Genomic DNA, 16,861 nt, shown 5'->3' on the forward strand with positions numbered 1-16,861 from the left:
GCACCGCCAGCATCCAACTATTTATGTGAGATTGATGATATTGGCTTTACATCAGCAACTGCCTCCCTTAATGTTGTCAGGTCTGACAATGAACAGCTGCACACGACAGAAAGAGACAGGGAGGTTTTCATTGCTTTGTATCAGATAACATTGCACACAGCTTGCAGCAATCAGGCAAAATGAAGAAGAATAATTAAAATTCTACTGAATGATCAGAGGCAGACTGCACTTCAAATTCAGTGGCAAAAATTAAGAAAGGCATGAGGAAAACACCTCCACATCTGTGCTCTACAGTACCTCCAGCCATGCAGCATGGAAACAAGCTGTGACTCCGCGTCAGTCCGAGTCTTCTGTTCTGCAGATGCACAGAGGAGCCAGATACTAGCTGCAACTGAGCCTGGTGTCAAGCTGCAGCCAACCAGCAGAGAGGAGCCATGCATAGAGCAGGAATGAGTTACCAACTGCACCCACTGCCAGAGGAGTGGACTTAATCCTCTTTTTTTTGCATCCTCAGATATCGAAGCTATTGCTGGAAGACATAGCGCAGCATGCTCGTTCTTGTCTCAACAAATACCTCTGCATAAGGATGTGTGAATGATGTGGATGTATGTGTCGCAGTCCCCTTGCTTGTCCCAGTCATCCTTGAATACCAACGGATTTATACGTTTCCGACCGCCACGAAGCAACAGTCACAAGCGGAGATTTGAGAAACGCACAAACGACACCAAAAACATCAAAAGGCAGAAAAAGAATCCTTACGCATTCTCCTGCTTCCTCTGATCCTCCTCCTCCTTCTCCTGCAGGCGCCTCGTTGCCAGCCTCGGCTCTGCAGGCCGTTGCCGACGTTGCCATGGCAACGGCGGAGGGCTGACAGTCGGTGGAGGAGGTGGTGATGTCACAGCCTCCGTCCCGGTCACCTGACAGCCTGACGGGGGCCTCAGCTGAGATCTCTGCACTGCAGCTGGTAGGGAAAGGAGGAGACGGAGGTAGAGGGTTAGAGAGATGGATGGGAAATGGGAGGGAACACATGGAAAAGACAGGGGGTAGAAGAGAAGGCAAGGAAGGGGAAGGAAAGAATGAGGGGGGGGGGGGGGGGCAGAAAGGAGTGACAGTGGAAATAATGAAGGAAGAGGGGGTTGAAAGGAGGAAGGAAAAAAAAAACAGAAAACATCGTGATAGTTGAATTATTATTCAGACAGAGCTCTCATCAGTGAACAGCATCCCTGTCATTCATTTCTCCTCATCCTTCCCCTCTCCAGCTCACATGCTCCTCTGCTTCCTGCTGTGCCTCCTCTTCCCAACACCCTCCCTCCTTGTCTTCCAACATCTCCCATCTCAGCCCAAACACCTAAATCAATGCCTCTTCTCTCTTCCTGCCTCCACCCCTCATTTCATCCTCAGGGGAACTGCAATTAGACACATCAATGGACATTAACACCTGAACCCCTGGACCACAAGGGCAATTCCTGCATGCAGCCACACACAGACCCACACACCACACCTTTCCTTCATTCCTTTGTCTGGTGCCTGGACATCCATCCGTGCAGCATATGCTCTGATACATCCCAAAAAATTCCAGCTGCACTGAAATTGCACTCTACTAGTATTCATGTGTCAGTGAGCACAAGTACATGCCTGCAGGGACTCACACATGTATCTGTAAGAGCAGATATGAAACAGCCACTTAACAAGAAATCAACGAAACTGAGGATTCCCAAGGAATAAAGAAAGCATCGTGCGTAAACTGTGACATGTCTGTCTTAGAGGTGGTTGGGGACTCCTGATGCAATTCACGTCACACTTCTCCACCCCCATTTTTTCTCCACTGTGGCTACAACATGATGCAGTAGATTACTTATTATTTAACTTAACTCTTAGGAAAAAAGAGCTTCTTAAGTTTTCACAAGTTTCATTATCTTTACCAACTCCTTGCTAACTTTGAGTGTCATGCATTGTTTATGAGTTTTTCAGAGTTTGCTTGCTGAAAGAAAAGTCTGCTGTCTCATAAATGTCTCATTAATTCAAAAGAGGGTGGTAATACTAGCTAAAAGCTAATCTTTTCCTTCAACGTTTCTCAATAAAGATGTCTTTTTTACATTTAGCTAAGCTATTTAAAGTGTGTGTTTATTAAATATTAATATCTGGAGCTTTCAAAATAATGCACACATCTTAACAAAAACAAACAAAAAAAAAATTAACAAAAACTCCCCACGAGTTTATTGACCTTGTCTTTCAAACAGTAGTGAGGTTGCAGCCCTGAAGGAACGGGTGTTAAATATCACTGTAGGATAAAAAAAAAGATCGAGTACAAGATTGAAATGAGCTAATTCAGAAAGATTTAGTTTTTCATTAAAATAAAGGTGTTTGTGTTTCTTAGCTCAGCAACTTTAGCAGACTCAGGGGTCAAAACCCATAATGGAGTTTGGATTATGTCTGTCTCTGAGAAAGAGAGACAAGCTGTAAATTTCTGAAATATTGACTTTCATCCTAAGGTGGTATAAGTAACAAGAGTGGGGGGATGGTTGGTCACATGGTTTTTATTCAGCAGAGGCTACAGATGCATCTGAGATGAGAGGTGATATTGACTCCTGAGATTAAATGCAATGCTGCATGTAATCTCCTCTTCCCTCATCCCCTTCATGTTTTGTGTCCCACTCATGGTATATTACCTAGGTATTCTCTGCATCTGTTACCATGGCGACCATACACTTATGCAGCTTTTTTTAATTGATTACTTTCCACAGCTCAACTGTTTTTAACCAGTTCCAATCCATGAAGCAACTGCAACCCATGACTCAATAGAACAATGACTTACCTCTTATAAACTGTTCACATTGTCACTTTGTACCTTCATATATCCCTTTGGGTTCATTATTCTACTTCTTACATAAATGTGCCTTTTCTGAGTTCATCTTCTTCTTTCTATACACTTTTCTCTGTTTTGGGTGTGACAGCTGTGTCACTTTCATCACATTTTGTATGTAACTACATAAAATCCAATACAGCCAATACAGCAAAGAAAAAAAAAAAAAGGATAAATGCCCACATCAACCCCATGTGGGAAAAGGTCAATATGATTAACACATTTTGAAGCTGCAATTCTAAAACTTCCTATTTTTTTTTTTTTTTTTTTGGACAAACTGTCATTAAAAAAGGCATCTATCTCACAAACCGTATTAACTGTCACACCCTGGATGATGCATGGGGAGCAATAACCTGTAGCTTGATTCATCAGGAACCTGCTGGATGTGATAGATCACGGCTCAACACAGTAAGATGTGACAATCAAATTAGCCTGGCTGTCATTTTTACTGATACATGCATCACTTAAATGAATTCAATATATTTCTCTTTGAGCGGCTGCATCTAATAGAGATAAATAAATGAAAAGCATATACACATAGACACACACCTGCTGCATCGTTACTGCAGTGTACAATTATCTCAGTGAAAGTGCTTTGGTGTTTCCCTCCATTTTAGATTTTTAAGATCCCTCCAGGGTATAATAATGAGCATATTACTGTAGCACTGCAGCAAGAGGAGAAATACCCTCAGGATGCAAAATAATGCTGCATGATATGCTTAAACAAAGAAACTTTTTGGTGGAAGACAAACTCCTCAGGGTGCAGAGATCACACAGAATGCTGTCATGTTTAATTAATAAATACTTAAGTATTAAAACATTCACAAAGCCTCGGGTTGAATTAAAATCTCAAGAGACGAGTGCTGCAGTGTGGTTATTTCTGAACATAAAAGATTAATCCACTTGGGATAAACAGTGGGCTGCTGGATGTCAGTGGGTGATATATTGACTGCTTAGCAGATTGAGAACAATAACATATTTAATAACTTTTAGATATGTGGTCAGTAAATTCAGCATGTTTAGTCATGGTCCTCTATGGGCCACCCCATGGTGACATTTAAGGTTTTTCTGCAGATATTTCCCTGCTTTCTTAAGCCCCTCTTTTTTTCTTTCAGGAATATAATCAGGTCATTATATGGTCAGTACTTTCTATTATGATGAAATACCAACAAAAGAAACTCTACTGAGCCTCAGCCACTGTTTTTGTTTACAACTGATCAAAATGTCAGCATGCTAACAACCAGCCCCATCGAGCTGCAAGCCAGTAGATTTCTTGTCTTATCATAGTACTGATTGGTGGCAAATCATAACATCACAACTTATCACGTTTACTATTTTTTCACTGTTTGATTGACTTTATAGATTGATTGTAAAAGTAACCTTTACCTGCAGCCCTAGATTGCAACCCTCACATATTTTGTATATACAGGATCTCCAGAAGCAGTTAGTTTTTTGCTGCCTTCACACAGACGTCTATCATTCCGTATAGCAGTGCAGACAAAGAAGCGCCAGTCAGCGGAGAGTCCTGACAACCGAGTAGAGATACAGGCTATCTGCCATCTATCAAAGCCTCCAGCCGGTAGGGGAGGGGGAGTTTAGATTCTTGAACTGGCCAAACCAAGCCGTTCCTTTGTGTTCAGGGTTTAACATTTACATTTCACGGAGGCCTAAAAGGCACAACAGTGCATCACATCCATGTCTTGTTCGTCCTTGAGCAGAACAAATCTGAGAGGAGTGAAGCTTGCATTTATTCAGCCAACAGCTGACACAGACAGAGAGAGGCGAAATAGTAAGTCTGCAGGGACAGTGCTAGTCCTCCAGTCTGTCAGGCCTCACGCCAGCCTCCCGCCCACAGTCTAGTCTGCAAGAGCCAACTCTGTTAGCTCCGACAGCTGTTATCACAATAACTGAGAAAAATCGATATCACAACAGCATGCAAGGGCCTAAACAGATGGATGAATGTTGTGGTACTGCAAAACAAACATGGAAGCATGCGCACACTTCAGTGATTAACACATACACACTTCTGCTGCAGTAACAGATACACAGCTCAGATCAAGAGTACTATGAGCTCACCAAAAGGACAAGTAGACTTAAAAACAGATATTAAATAATGCTACAATACAAACTTTACACAAAGAATAGGCATGAATGTAAAACATCTGTTGACCATGTGGAAACAAACATGGCTCTAAATAAATGATGGTACTCAATATTAGGTTTAATGTATAAAATACAACTTAACTCATTAGCTCCAATCTGCATGTTCACTTACATTTAATGACTTATTGTGTTAGAACCAATACAAAAGCTTAAAAAGTGGTTATCAGCATGGTGAATGTCAGCAATTTGTATCATGTGTTTTGTTGACACTTAGGAACTACAAGATCTATATCAGTAAAAAAAAAAAAAATATATATATATATATATATATATATATATACACAGTATATATGCAGTATATATGCTTAAAATTATAATCTAGCTTTTACAGTGATAGACAAATATCTAATACATGCTCATATACAGTATATTGCAAATTTTACCTATAATTATGTGTATTGATTGTTCTTGTGTGTGGGAAATGACATGTATTAGTTAAGGTCTATCGTCCTAATTAAGATGTCACACAACAAACCTATACTTCACTGTCTGTAAATAAGAAGCTCTGAGGTGATGCTTACATTCATATCTTATTTGAAAAGTCAAACAATGAACATGTACAATAACTAAAGTTTATAAGCACAATTGTTCAAATAAGTTTTTAAATAAAATAAATAAGTACTTTATTTTAAGCTAACAGCTATCTTTAGATTTACTAACCTAATGCATCTGAATAGTTGTGACATTAAGTGTTCCCATACCTCTTCCCAACTAACCTCTTTTTGATAAGGTCCAGTGCAGATCCAATGAGCCCATCCTTCATCTTATAGATCTTGGCTCCGTAGCTGGACAGGTCTGTCCCTTCCAAAAGGAGTGCCGGGCAGCAGCTGGAGGGATGTTCCCAGTTCTTTTTGCCGGGTGGGAGGGGAACCGACCCAGCTGGTTCCAGACTGCTCCTCCGACGCCTGCCACTTCCATCACCTCCTACAACAGTGGCTTTGTCCTGGGTTGAGCTGACCTGAGGCTGCAGGGGTGAACGTGGAGACGGGCCTGTGCGGATTGGAGAGTATGTGCTGGTGACAGAACTGGAGGACAAAGTGGTTGCTGTGGTGTAGTTATTGGTTACGGTGATGAAAGCAAGTTGGTCTGAGGAGGTGATGGTCTGCAGGCCTTTATCACTCGCCACCTCTTCAGGATTCTCTCTCTTTTCTCCACTAGAACCCAACTGAGAGTCAGACTGATCAGAAGTGATTATTTTGCTGTCTGAACTTCTGTTATCCTGTGGCAGGTCATGTTTTACAGATACTACAGAGCCTGCTGTGGAATCAGAGCTCAGCATCCCTTCCCTCTGCCTCATCCTCTTGAACTCCTCAAACGTAGGGATATGTATACGTCCCACTGGAGGTCTCCGACGCTCACATGCAGAATCTGTTCCACTCCTGTTTCCTGCAATGTTGTCTGTTGTGTAGGATGTCTTAACTGCTTTTGGGCTGGATGGAGAGTTGTGGACAGCCAAGTTGGGGCTACTGTTCTGCCGCCGGAGTTGTAAACGCCTCAAGACCTCTTGCTTGATCTCTTCTGGTGATGTGCGCATTGTGCACAGCGGTCTGGAGCCAATACTTGTTGAACTCCTTAGATGTACAGCTTCCTGTTCAGCAGGTGTGACATTTGGGGCCATCTGAGGCCGCAATGGAAGGGGCCTGACAGGCTCAACAGATGACTTTGCAATGTGGAGGCGGAGTTTCTCCCTTAGGCCCTTCCTTGCATCCCATTCGTCAACACCACCTGGAAACAACAACTGAGGGAAGAGCGGCAGGTCTTTCCTGGGCGGCCCATGACGAGGGTAAAATGCCAAGCTTTCTGGATTGGGTACTAGCCCATGGGCCCCCAGTACAGATCCATCTGGAGGTCCATCATACCAGTGGCTAGAGGAAGTATACCGTAAAATAAACTCACTATCTACGCTCCTGCAAGGAGCATCACTGAATGTGCACAAGCCAGAATCTGTCATAGAGTTCCAGTTCAAGTTCTCCATACTCCTGTAAGGCCTGCTGCTGTTATTTCCAGTGTGGATGAAGGAGCCTGGGGCCAGCCCCTGTCCTGGCTCTGTTCCAAGAGGGCCCTGCCTGCTGGAACAATACCTCAGCCCTAAGTTGGTGAGTAGTGTGCTGCTGTTGCACCTGGCCATGAGCGGGTAGGGAGGTCCCGGGATGCCCGGATAATGAGGGACGCTGAGTCTGTGTCGCGGGAAGGAAGACAAGGGGTCCGGCGACAGAGGGAGGTTAGCAATGCAGGGCTCCATGTCTATGACAAGGTCGAAGGGGGAGTTGCAGCCAGCAGGAGAGCCGGCAGAGAGTGCAGCAGAGGAAGCTGAAGAGTAGTCACATGATGGGGGAGGCTTCACGTCTGGCATGGCTTTGGGTAGAGTGAGAGGTCCTCAGACACACAGTCAGCAGGGAGTAAAATTTGCAGCCTGCAGGAGCAAAGACAGATGAGGACAGATGTTTTAGAAAACCTAAACAAATTATTACCAGCAAAATTGTAACCATAAATGCATGCAATTTTGATGCTGCCATGTCTTATTAGACTCCTTAATGACCTGTTTTGAAGCCTCATCACCCATGTCTGCTCAGTTCAGTTTCTATGCACTGGCTTTGTCCACGTGATACAGATCTGCTAGAGTTCAAGAGCCACAGAGAGGACAGAAAAGTCCACAGCTCTGGACACAGACACTGAAATGTAGTTCTTTCACCAGAATAATCACGTCCATTTATATAAACGGTGTCCTGTCTACCCCTGCAGGCTTTTTCTTTCTCTATGGCAAGAAAAATAATAGAAGGATTATTGCCCTGCTTGTCAGGCTATTAAAACCTGAGATTGAAAGACAGATACAAATAGAGACAGTGCAGGACAGTGGAAAAATGGGAGTGAGCTGGTAAAGGAGACATAGATAAGACAGAGTAAGAGGAAATGAATGTGACGTTAAAAGAAAGCTGTAAGCTGAAGTAATGAAGATAACTGCTCAGCTGTCTGCTGGCGGCCGGCTTTGCTCTTTGCCTCTGACTAATCAGACAGTAGTTGCAGATTAGGCAGGAGCAGAGAGAGAAGGCAAGATGGTACTGGGTGTACTGAGGTCCTGTCTCTTTCTGTAATGAGTACAAATCTCATGATGACTCTTTAACCCATACAGCCAACATCCATACCTCATGTTCTGTCTATATAAATCAGAAGAGCAGGGTTATGGCTGTGATTATGACTATGATTACAAAACAGGGATTCTCATCCCTGAGCTCATCCCTGAAGCATTGTGTGAACAACAAAACTCAAATCATCTGTAAACTCAAATGATCCCTAATGCCAAAGCACGAACAATCTGCCACGCGCCTCTGCAGCTTTGCAGTAAGGGATGAATTGCCATTCCCTACATGGTTGGAAGGCAATGATGCTGAGAATTAATCAGTGGGCGGTTTCCCTTAAATTTCATTTGTGGGCTACTAATTAAATGACACATATTAATAAACAAAAGCCAAGGGCATGAATATGTTGATCTGTAGATTTTTGACTTAAATATGACTGAGCTGAGATTTTATATTTTGCAAGATTAAATAAACAGATGAAAACACACAAAAAAAAAAATCCCCTGAGTTATTTTTATGAACAAATATTTTGTATTTTGTGTGTCTAAATGTCTGATATACTTGATCCTAATTCTGCTGTTTGGGTGACATCAGTGTGAAACACAGTGTAGTTCATTTGGCTTAATCCCACATAGGTGCTGCGTAAAAATAATGCATGGATTAATCTAACACTAAAAATAAATTTATTAATAAAAAATTTAAAACTCCAGTCAAATGCAAATTTTACTTCTGATTTATTTAAATACGTATAAAAACAGTATATGTCCACTTAGTTTAAGAAAACTATAATTTACAACTGGATTACTTAAATTAGTATATACTCAAAGAACAAGTATCTATTTGCATGCTCTAATGCAACAGATGCTGTAAAAATACTTAAACACTGTTTTAATATATATCCTAAGTGATATGTGCAGAACAAATAAACTAAACTAAACTAAACTAAATATTTATAGGTATTACAACAATAACCTTTTGTTATGGAAAATTAAGAAATGCTGTTTTCAACTAATAGCCAGTAAAATTGCATGACTACTCATCTGTTTAATCTCATGATTATTAATACAACACTATAATATTAGGCTTGTCCACCATGAAGCCTTAATGTGCTGTGTCCGCTTGAGTCCCGCCGTAGGATTTTTTGGGGGCTCTCATAAATGCTGATAAAGATCTTGTCTGCACTTCACAAATAGCTGGGAGCCATCAGTGACTGTGACACATTTGTTCTTGTTGCCTTTACAAACAAGATCTTTCATCTCCATATTTTTTTATCTCCTTATGTATATGCCTATGGATCTTTGTTAAAATGTGCATGCATAGTTCAGAAAACAGAAAATACCCAGATTTGAGGAATTAGCTTTGCGTCTGCATAGTAACAGGCAGCATGTTGCTCAGCATGTTGTATCTTATCTGTCTCTCTGCCTTTCTCTAGTTGAATTAAAGCCAGTATAAATGCTTTCTGCTCTCTCTGCTCCCTCTGTCACTGAAGCTCTCTCAGGAATTATTCATCTCCAGCAGCAGGGCAATAAATCAGCCACCACGTCCCAGCGTACACAGGGGCTGATTTCTCCAGACATCAAGACAAAATGGATAAAAAGGACAACATGGAAATAACAAATAAATAAATCCTTCATGATTTAATTCATTGTCAAGAGGACCTTATTATTCAGAACAAGATTTGGTTTTGTTTTTCTTAGTTTGAACCATGTGTTGTCCAGTGGAGGAAAATATTTATGGTACAATATACTATGACATTTTGACAGCACTGCATTTCCAAATGTCAGCCAGTTGTTTGCTTATACTTGTGAAGGGGTTCTGCTCTTTAGAAGATCCTAATTCTACACCAGTATTTTCAAACTTCTCCTAAAACTGACACATTCTGAAGGAAAAATCTGTTTTCATTGCTTGAGAGCATATATTTACTTATTTGAAGTGACCAGCTCAAAAACTCAGACAAAACACAACCCTGTCACTTTGTCTGGGTGCAGCATAGATTAGGAAACATTCAATGAGCTGTTCAGATTTGCAGAGTAATTTTAGGCCAGTAGCTGCAACAATTTCTTAATCTTTATCTCCACTCAACTAAACTTTAAATTATGTCAAATTCACTGTACCTCATATGAGAAGATAATACTTGTATGCTGCAGTTATACAGTTTACATAACTTGAAACAGGCACTAAATACTACCAGTACTTTTTAGTTTCATATCCAGACTTCTTGTTGGCATTTTCTTTTAACTTTTTTTACAGGGCAAAGTTGGAATTTCTAAGTTTACATTTTTTTATTAATTGCAGATCAATTTATATCTGCAACAGAAAAACTTGTCCTTTCAACATTTTTCAAATTTCTTTGCAAACATCTGTGAAATATCATCAACACTCTCTAGCCTCTAAAAACTTGAAATACAGAGGAATGGACTTAAGCCTAAACTTTTAATGAACCGATATATGAAGGAGAAGTTACTTCCATTACTCGCCAGCTGGTGGTTGCATTTATTTTTGCTTTCCCATCTGGAGTGTTGCAATTCCTCAGTCACCCAGTTCAAGCCATTATTTGTGACTAGCACAACTATTTAGGTAATTGTGTATTTTATCAATTATTCCATCAGTGAATCAAGTATTTGCATTTGAAATACTGAAATGAAACAATATTATTGATAAAATAAAATATAATTATTTACTAGTATTATAATATTAATCGTGCCACAGAGTCCATAATTTGCTTTCTGTTTAGTGTGACGCAGTGTCAGCAGCTAACATCTACTCACGTCTTTACCAGCAGACACTAACTTTACAAGTACAATGTTATAACTTGAGCATTGTCTGTGCTTTGATTTTGGTTGCATTTTCATGTAAAATGACAGCTTACACGCTGGAGCTACTCTGATGGGCAGAAGAAGATAAAGAAAATTTAATAGAGTGATTGTGCTGAATGTGTAAACCTGCTGTATCATCAATGTTGTGCTACTGCGGTAGAGCTAATTTGATTTAACAATCAACACATTAGTCAGTATGTTTTATTTTTGTTTTTTCAAAACTTTGCACTTCGTCTTTTTCTCCAAGTTCTCCCATCTTGCCATCAATTCAGGCTTACTGCAAACATGGTGCAGCACATAAGCCCATTATCTGGATGTAACATTGTCCATGCACTGTGTAGAGCATATTTATGTTGATTAAACGGGGCATCAAAGCAAATCATTTTCATCAAGCATTGTCATAATCGAGTAATTCCAGTTAGTTGAGAAATCATGTTTAACCCTAATAATGACACAAGGGGAATCAGTACTAACCATTCCAGGCCGAAATGTATACAAGAAAAGCATCTGAAAATAAAAACTGACAAGTATTTTTGGTCACACACTGTCAGGTTGGTGCGGGGTAGTGTAAACTGTTTATGCTGTGTGTATTAGGATGAGCTCTATAGTCTAGGTACATTAAAAGGTACATACTGTAATGATATGTTTCAGGAGTTATTAAAAATATTTCTACTGCAGATCCTATATCAAATAAGCCAAACCCTGCATAAAAGGGTTGGGATGGGGTCAAGAGGCCCACTCTGTTCTCATGGCTGAGAAGAGAGCTGTTGCACGGTGACCCTGCAGTGTATCAATCAAAGCATGACAGATGTTTTATTAAGACCTCGGGAAATAGTATTGACTTGTGGAAAAGGGCCATTATACAGTGTCGATTCAAAGTGTAAATCCATATTTTAAAATTTGTAGATTCAGTCACAATGAATATATCTAAGTTATTCTTTTATTTCCAGAGAGCAATGATGAAGAACGCCTGGAGTCAAATGTTCCTGTGCATTGCATTGTGCATCTTTTATTTTGCACTCATAATAGTAGGTGTTGTTTTGTTTTTAAAAGAAAGAAGAATAAAACAATTTTAGAAAAAAGTCAGGATTGTATCTACAATTTTCCTTTAGGGTCTGTTGCACTACTGTGCGATCAGATAATGAGTATTTCTGCGAATGAGAAGACAGATCAGTGTGTTATCCAGTATGTGAGTCATATTCTGTATTTAGCTATCAGCATTTCTGCCATCCTCATTGTCTGGGCACAGGTAACCTAACAGTGAGCATCATGTTGCAGGGATCACGTTTCTAGACCGTAGTTCCTGTAGCTGTTGGCAACGCACCGTCTGATCTTCTAAACTTACCCCATTTTAATCAAGTCTCTGTTCTTGTATTGTCCAACAGCTCATTGACTCAGATCCCAGAGTGCCCAACTTCCTTTTCTCAGTCTTCCCTCAGTACCCCAATCGGTCTGGAGCTTCCACAAAGCCAGACAGATGTGGCTCTGAGCTACAAGAAACAAGAGAGAAAGAGAGGGGAAAAAAAGTGCATCAATCAATGAGCTGCCATTTCTATGTATAATACCAAACTATCGAAGTGGAGATGATTAAGCTGCCAAGGGCTGCTGCTTTTAACACAGATGGACAAGGAGAAAGGCACACTGAACAACAGCCTTCAGGCTTAAATAGCAGATGTATCCTGATACTGTAAAACAAACCATGTCCTCCTCTTTCCGATTGAATTAGATGTTGAGTCAATTACATAATTAGTGTTTCTGTCAGGAGAGGATGATACTGGATTACACCCATCACAGCAAGAGCTCTGTTGCAGCATCTGTGTATGTGTTCTTGTTTTTATTGCATGATGGGGACAAAGATCTGAATACATACCAACTTATGTGAACTTTCTGTAAGTTGTGAATAGTGATTTTTGAAATTAAAACTTGATTTTAGGGTCAGGGTAAGGGTCTAGAAATTACATTGTGTCAATAAAGTCATGAGCAATATAAATGTTGTGTTTTCTTGTTTTTTAATGTTTGTTACGGTGACTGAGAAGTGAAAAACACATTAATATTTAAAAAAACACATTAACAAATTAAAAAACAAAATGACATTTAGAACATGCCTTTGCATTTTGATAACAAATTTCTAAAACACATTCAAATATTTGAAAAGAACTTTACATTTTAAAAAAATGAACAAAAGACAGTTCTTTTCGGAAAGGGAATGTCTTAAATACAGGAATTTTTTATGTTTTAGAACTTTTTGTCACTATCTCTCTTATGACCAAACTCATGTTATATCAACATCTATTGCTTGATTAGTTTAAGGCAAGGTTGCAAAGATTATTTCCATATATATCCCCATTATCTAGTAAATGTAACCAAGCTGAAGGAGACTTAATACAGTCATGCCATGAGACTTTAAAGTTTCTGGGTTAAAGTATTTTCCTTCTTTTCTGTGAATTTTAAGACCCTGGCAAGACCAGAACCATATTTGATTGTACTGATTGTTAACATATAAAATTGCATTTGATCATCTAAGCTGGAACCACCGAACTCGCTATTGACCCAGGAATCTTCTGGTCTTTGTATCTAAAATTTATAAATCTGTTTAGAAGCAGAATTCAACAAAGGGTTGCTGTATTAAGGTCAAAATGATTTTCCTTACAAAAAAAAAAACAAAAAACAACAACAACAAAAAAACAAACAAAAATACAACACAACAAAACACTGGATTACTGATGTCAGCATTTCAAAATGCATTTCAAGATGAAGACATTTTTCCAAACTATAAAAATGAATAAAAGCAATGAGGTAAATGACATAGATTCCAGACATAACTGCACAGCACACATGAATGCAATCTGGGACAGCAGTCCAGAAACAAAAGACACTGAACCATGAACTGCAGCACCAACTCCTATGGAAAACACAACTCAAACTCAGAAACAGGACTCCACAGTGGGATTAATCAGTTCACACACAAATAAATGAATAAATAAATAAACAAACAAAAACAATTAAAAAAAAAAAAAACCTCATCCCACCTTTTTTCAAACTGGCTCTTCTACTAAACTCAACATCCAACTCTTCCACATTCTTTAGCCAACCGAAAAACAACCAAATACTGTCATTCAAAGTTGAGATCACATGATTTATGACACTCCCTTTCCCCCCTGTGGGATCCAGGGATGGAGAGCGCTGCGCCAGCATCTTCCAAAAGCTTAAACAAGTAGCTGTCACTTAGAAATGAACCTTCCAACTCCCCTCTACTCCATCCCAGGAGTGCTGGATGATTGACAGGGTCTCCAATAAATCCTCCCTTTTTTCCCAAGCAGACTTCGAATCCTCCCCAACACACAGGATCCAACTCACTTCTGTCACATTTTATTTCTCACCAACTCTGTTGATTTAAACAAAAAAAAAAAAAAGTCAGTTCTTGATTTTAAGCGTTGCATTGTGGGAGACACTCGTCCTCTCCTCTCTCTTCAAGCTCAGAGAATAACCTCGCTCTGACAATCCCAGCGAAACTGAAAGGCTTTGCAGGGAGGGAATGAGAAACTGGTTATCGCCACTGACTGAAGTGACCCATTTATTTATTTATTTATTTATTTAATTCTCTTTTTATCCAGCGAGAATATAAATCACTGAGCCTTGTCGTTCTGGCCCGTTTCATTCATCCTCTCTTGCTTTTGAACCTCCTAAACTATGCAGAAGTGTTTTTGAGCAGACTGCACAGCCTGTCTCATTACTGATCTCTGAATGTGTGATGTAGACTGGATGTCTTTCACATCCTGGGCAGTTGTAGAAAAGGCGATAATAATGTGCTCCATGGTTTTTGACACCTTCACTGTTCCCTGCAGACATGCCGCCTTACATGTCCGCCTGTCTGGTTTGCTCTGCATCTATGTTTGTGTGCAAAAACCCACCTGGCAATCTCTCAGCCTCAACTGTCTTCAAACACACAAATACTCGTATTTACTAAAAGTGCTGTCAACTCATTTCTGTTTATGTGTTGATTTATTCTTGTTGCTGTCATGAAATACTTCCTGCATTCACAAAATGAAAAAATAAAAAACGAGTTTATGTAGCTGATGAAAAGCAGTCCAGCTAGGAAAAACAACAAACAAGTAACCTAATCCATACTGTCTACAGTTATGGTCTAATTACACCTGGTCTTATCAAACAATATATAGCTGTGATTATGTCACAAAGACTGTAGCTACAAATAGCATAACATCTGAAAACCAGATTTTGGTGAAATCATAAAAACAACTCTAACCAAAAACTTCTGGAGCTTAGGTTTGGCACACATATACTAAATGCAGAAATTAAAAATAAACCCAGCACAAAAGGTAGGGACATTTGTGTTGTGGGATTAGCAGCAAAGCTTAGTATGTGGGATAGGTCCATGAAAAACTCATCAAATCTTCTCTGCCATTGTCAAACAGCTTATTATGGTATTGCCTGACTGGCACCTGATTAGCAGCACCTGTGAAAATGGACCTTCCTACAGAAGTCAGTTGGATTGTAGAGTCAGTGTGTAGAGAAGATGCAGAGAACATTATGCACCATAAGGGTAACAGCTTTTGGTTGAGACACTGTGATGGTGTGGGGTGACATCTCTCTCACTGGAAAATCAAGGCTTGTCATTTTTTGAGGCAACGCTTGCCCCCATGGAGCAGGTTGATCAAAGACTACCTCCAGAATTTGTGAATAGAAAGGATGCAATGGTGGCGTGCCTGCAGTCTTGACCTCAACCCAATTTAACATTTGTGGGATCAGCTTTAGCGTGCTGTTTGTGCCAGAGGGACCACCACAGCTGCATTGAGACTAATTCTGGTTGAAGGATGGGATGCTATCCCACAACTTTGTGTGACCAAACTGGTAACCAGCATGAGGAGGAGGTGCCAGGCTATTGTGGCTGTGTATGGATCTCCCAAATGCAATTGAGCGCCCTGTTTGTTAAATAAATAAATTGTTAATTTGACAATATGAATGAATGAAATGAAATGAATGAAAAATACTTTATTAATCCCAAAGGGAAATTCAATAATAATAAATTCAATATAACTTTGGCAGAGAACATTTGGCAGGTTTCTTTTGTTTGTTTTTTTAATGGATATTAAAAACAAACCTTAATGGTTATTTTTTGAGGGATAAAGTGATCTCAGACAGCAAGCTACTCTGACAAACTTAAAGAGATACTTCGTACTTTCTGTTGTGTGTTAGGACGCCGTTTTCCGCACACACAAAAAACAAAACAAAAACCCATCATTCATAGCTTGAGGCCAAATGACTAAATTTAGCTTCTTAGAACATAAATGGAATAAAGTACACTTCTGAATCCTTTAGACAAATAAAGAAAGAAACTATGCCTAGAAATAAAGACCAGCAAAGCCTGCCAACCAGAGGAAAGTGCTGGAAAGAGTTTAAAACATTACTTAAACTAGAGAATGTAGTTTATATATGATGCAACAATAACATAATTCTTAAGTGCATTCTGTCCAAAATATTTAAAGATAAGTATTGTTACTGTAGCAGAATAGAATTCAGTAAGTTAAATTCCTGCAATTAAAGTGTAAATCCTGGTGTCTGCAAACAATGCTGAGCATTAGTTATAGCTGTATTATGTCAAGTGGATTGGGAAAACACTAACTAAACACCATTAAAACCAAAATGGCATGGATATGCTCACCTCCTGCCAAAGTGTGCTGTGGCTCAGCAGGTTTCAGAGTGTAAAGCTCTGTGATGTGAGCCAGTGAGAAGCAGGCTAACGTTAGCACAGCTGGGGGGAACAGTAGGAATGTGACAGACTTGCCAGATCGCACTGTGAGGCTAAGGATGGAGAGGACACTCTGTGAGACGAGCTGAGACTAATGCATTTAAATTTGTTCCATCCCCCCGTTTTGGACCTCAGTCCACACGCACCAGCAGCTTTGCAACATGAAAAGTGAACT

The 16,861-nt window shown here is 39.8% G+C and overlaps 1 protein-coding gene across 3 annotated transcripts in view; it reads right to left on the bottom strand.

The window, feature by feature from the left end:
- The window catches only part of si:dkey-91i10.2 (uncharacterized protein LOC555224 homolog), a 62,207-nt gene that overhangs the window by 7,438 nt on the left and 37,908 nt on the right, over positions 1-16,861 (bottom strand). For all 3 annotated transcript variants that reach the window (XM_042001867.1, XM_042001866.1, XM_042001868.1), the window contains 3 exons: positions 12,265-12,409; positions 5,743-7,439; positions 760-961 (listed from right to left, as the gene is read on the bottom strand). In XM_042001867.1, the coding sequence (XP_041857801.1) occupies positions 760-961; positions 5,743-7,379 (1,839 nt within the window). In that variant the 5' untranslated portion in view covers positions 7,380-7,439; positions 12,265-12,409. The remainder of the gene's footprint in view (positions 1-759; positions 962-5,742; positions 7,440-12,264; positions 12,410-16,861) is intronic.

Source organism: Melanotaenia boesemani, chromosome 12 (genome assembly GCF_017639745.1).
Source record: "Melanotaenia boesemani isolate fMelBoe1 chromosome 12, fMelBoe1.pri, whole genome shotgun sequence".
Taxonomy (NCBI): domain Eukaryota; kingdom Metazoa; phylum Chordata; class Actinopteri; order Atheriniformes; family Melanotaeniidae; genus Melanotaenia; species Melanotaenia boesemani.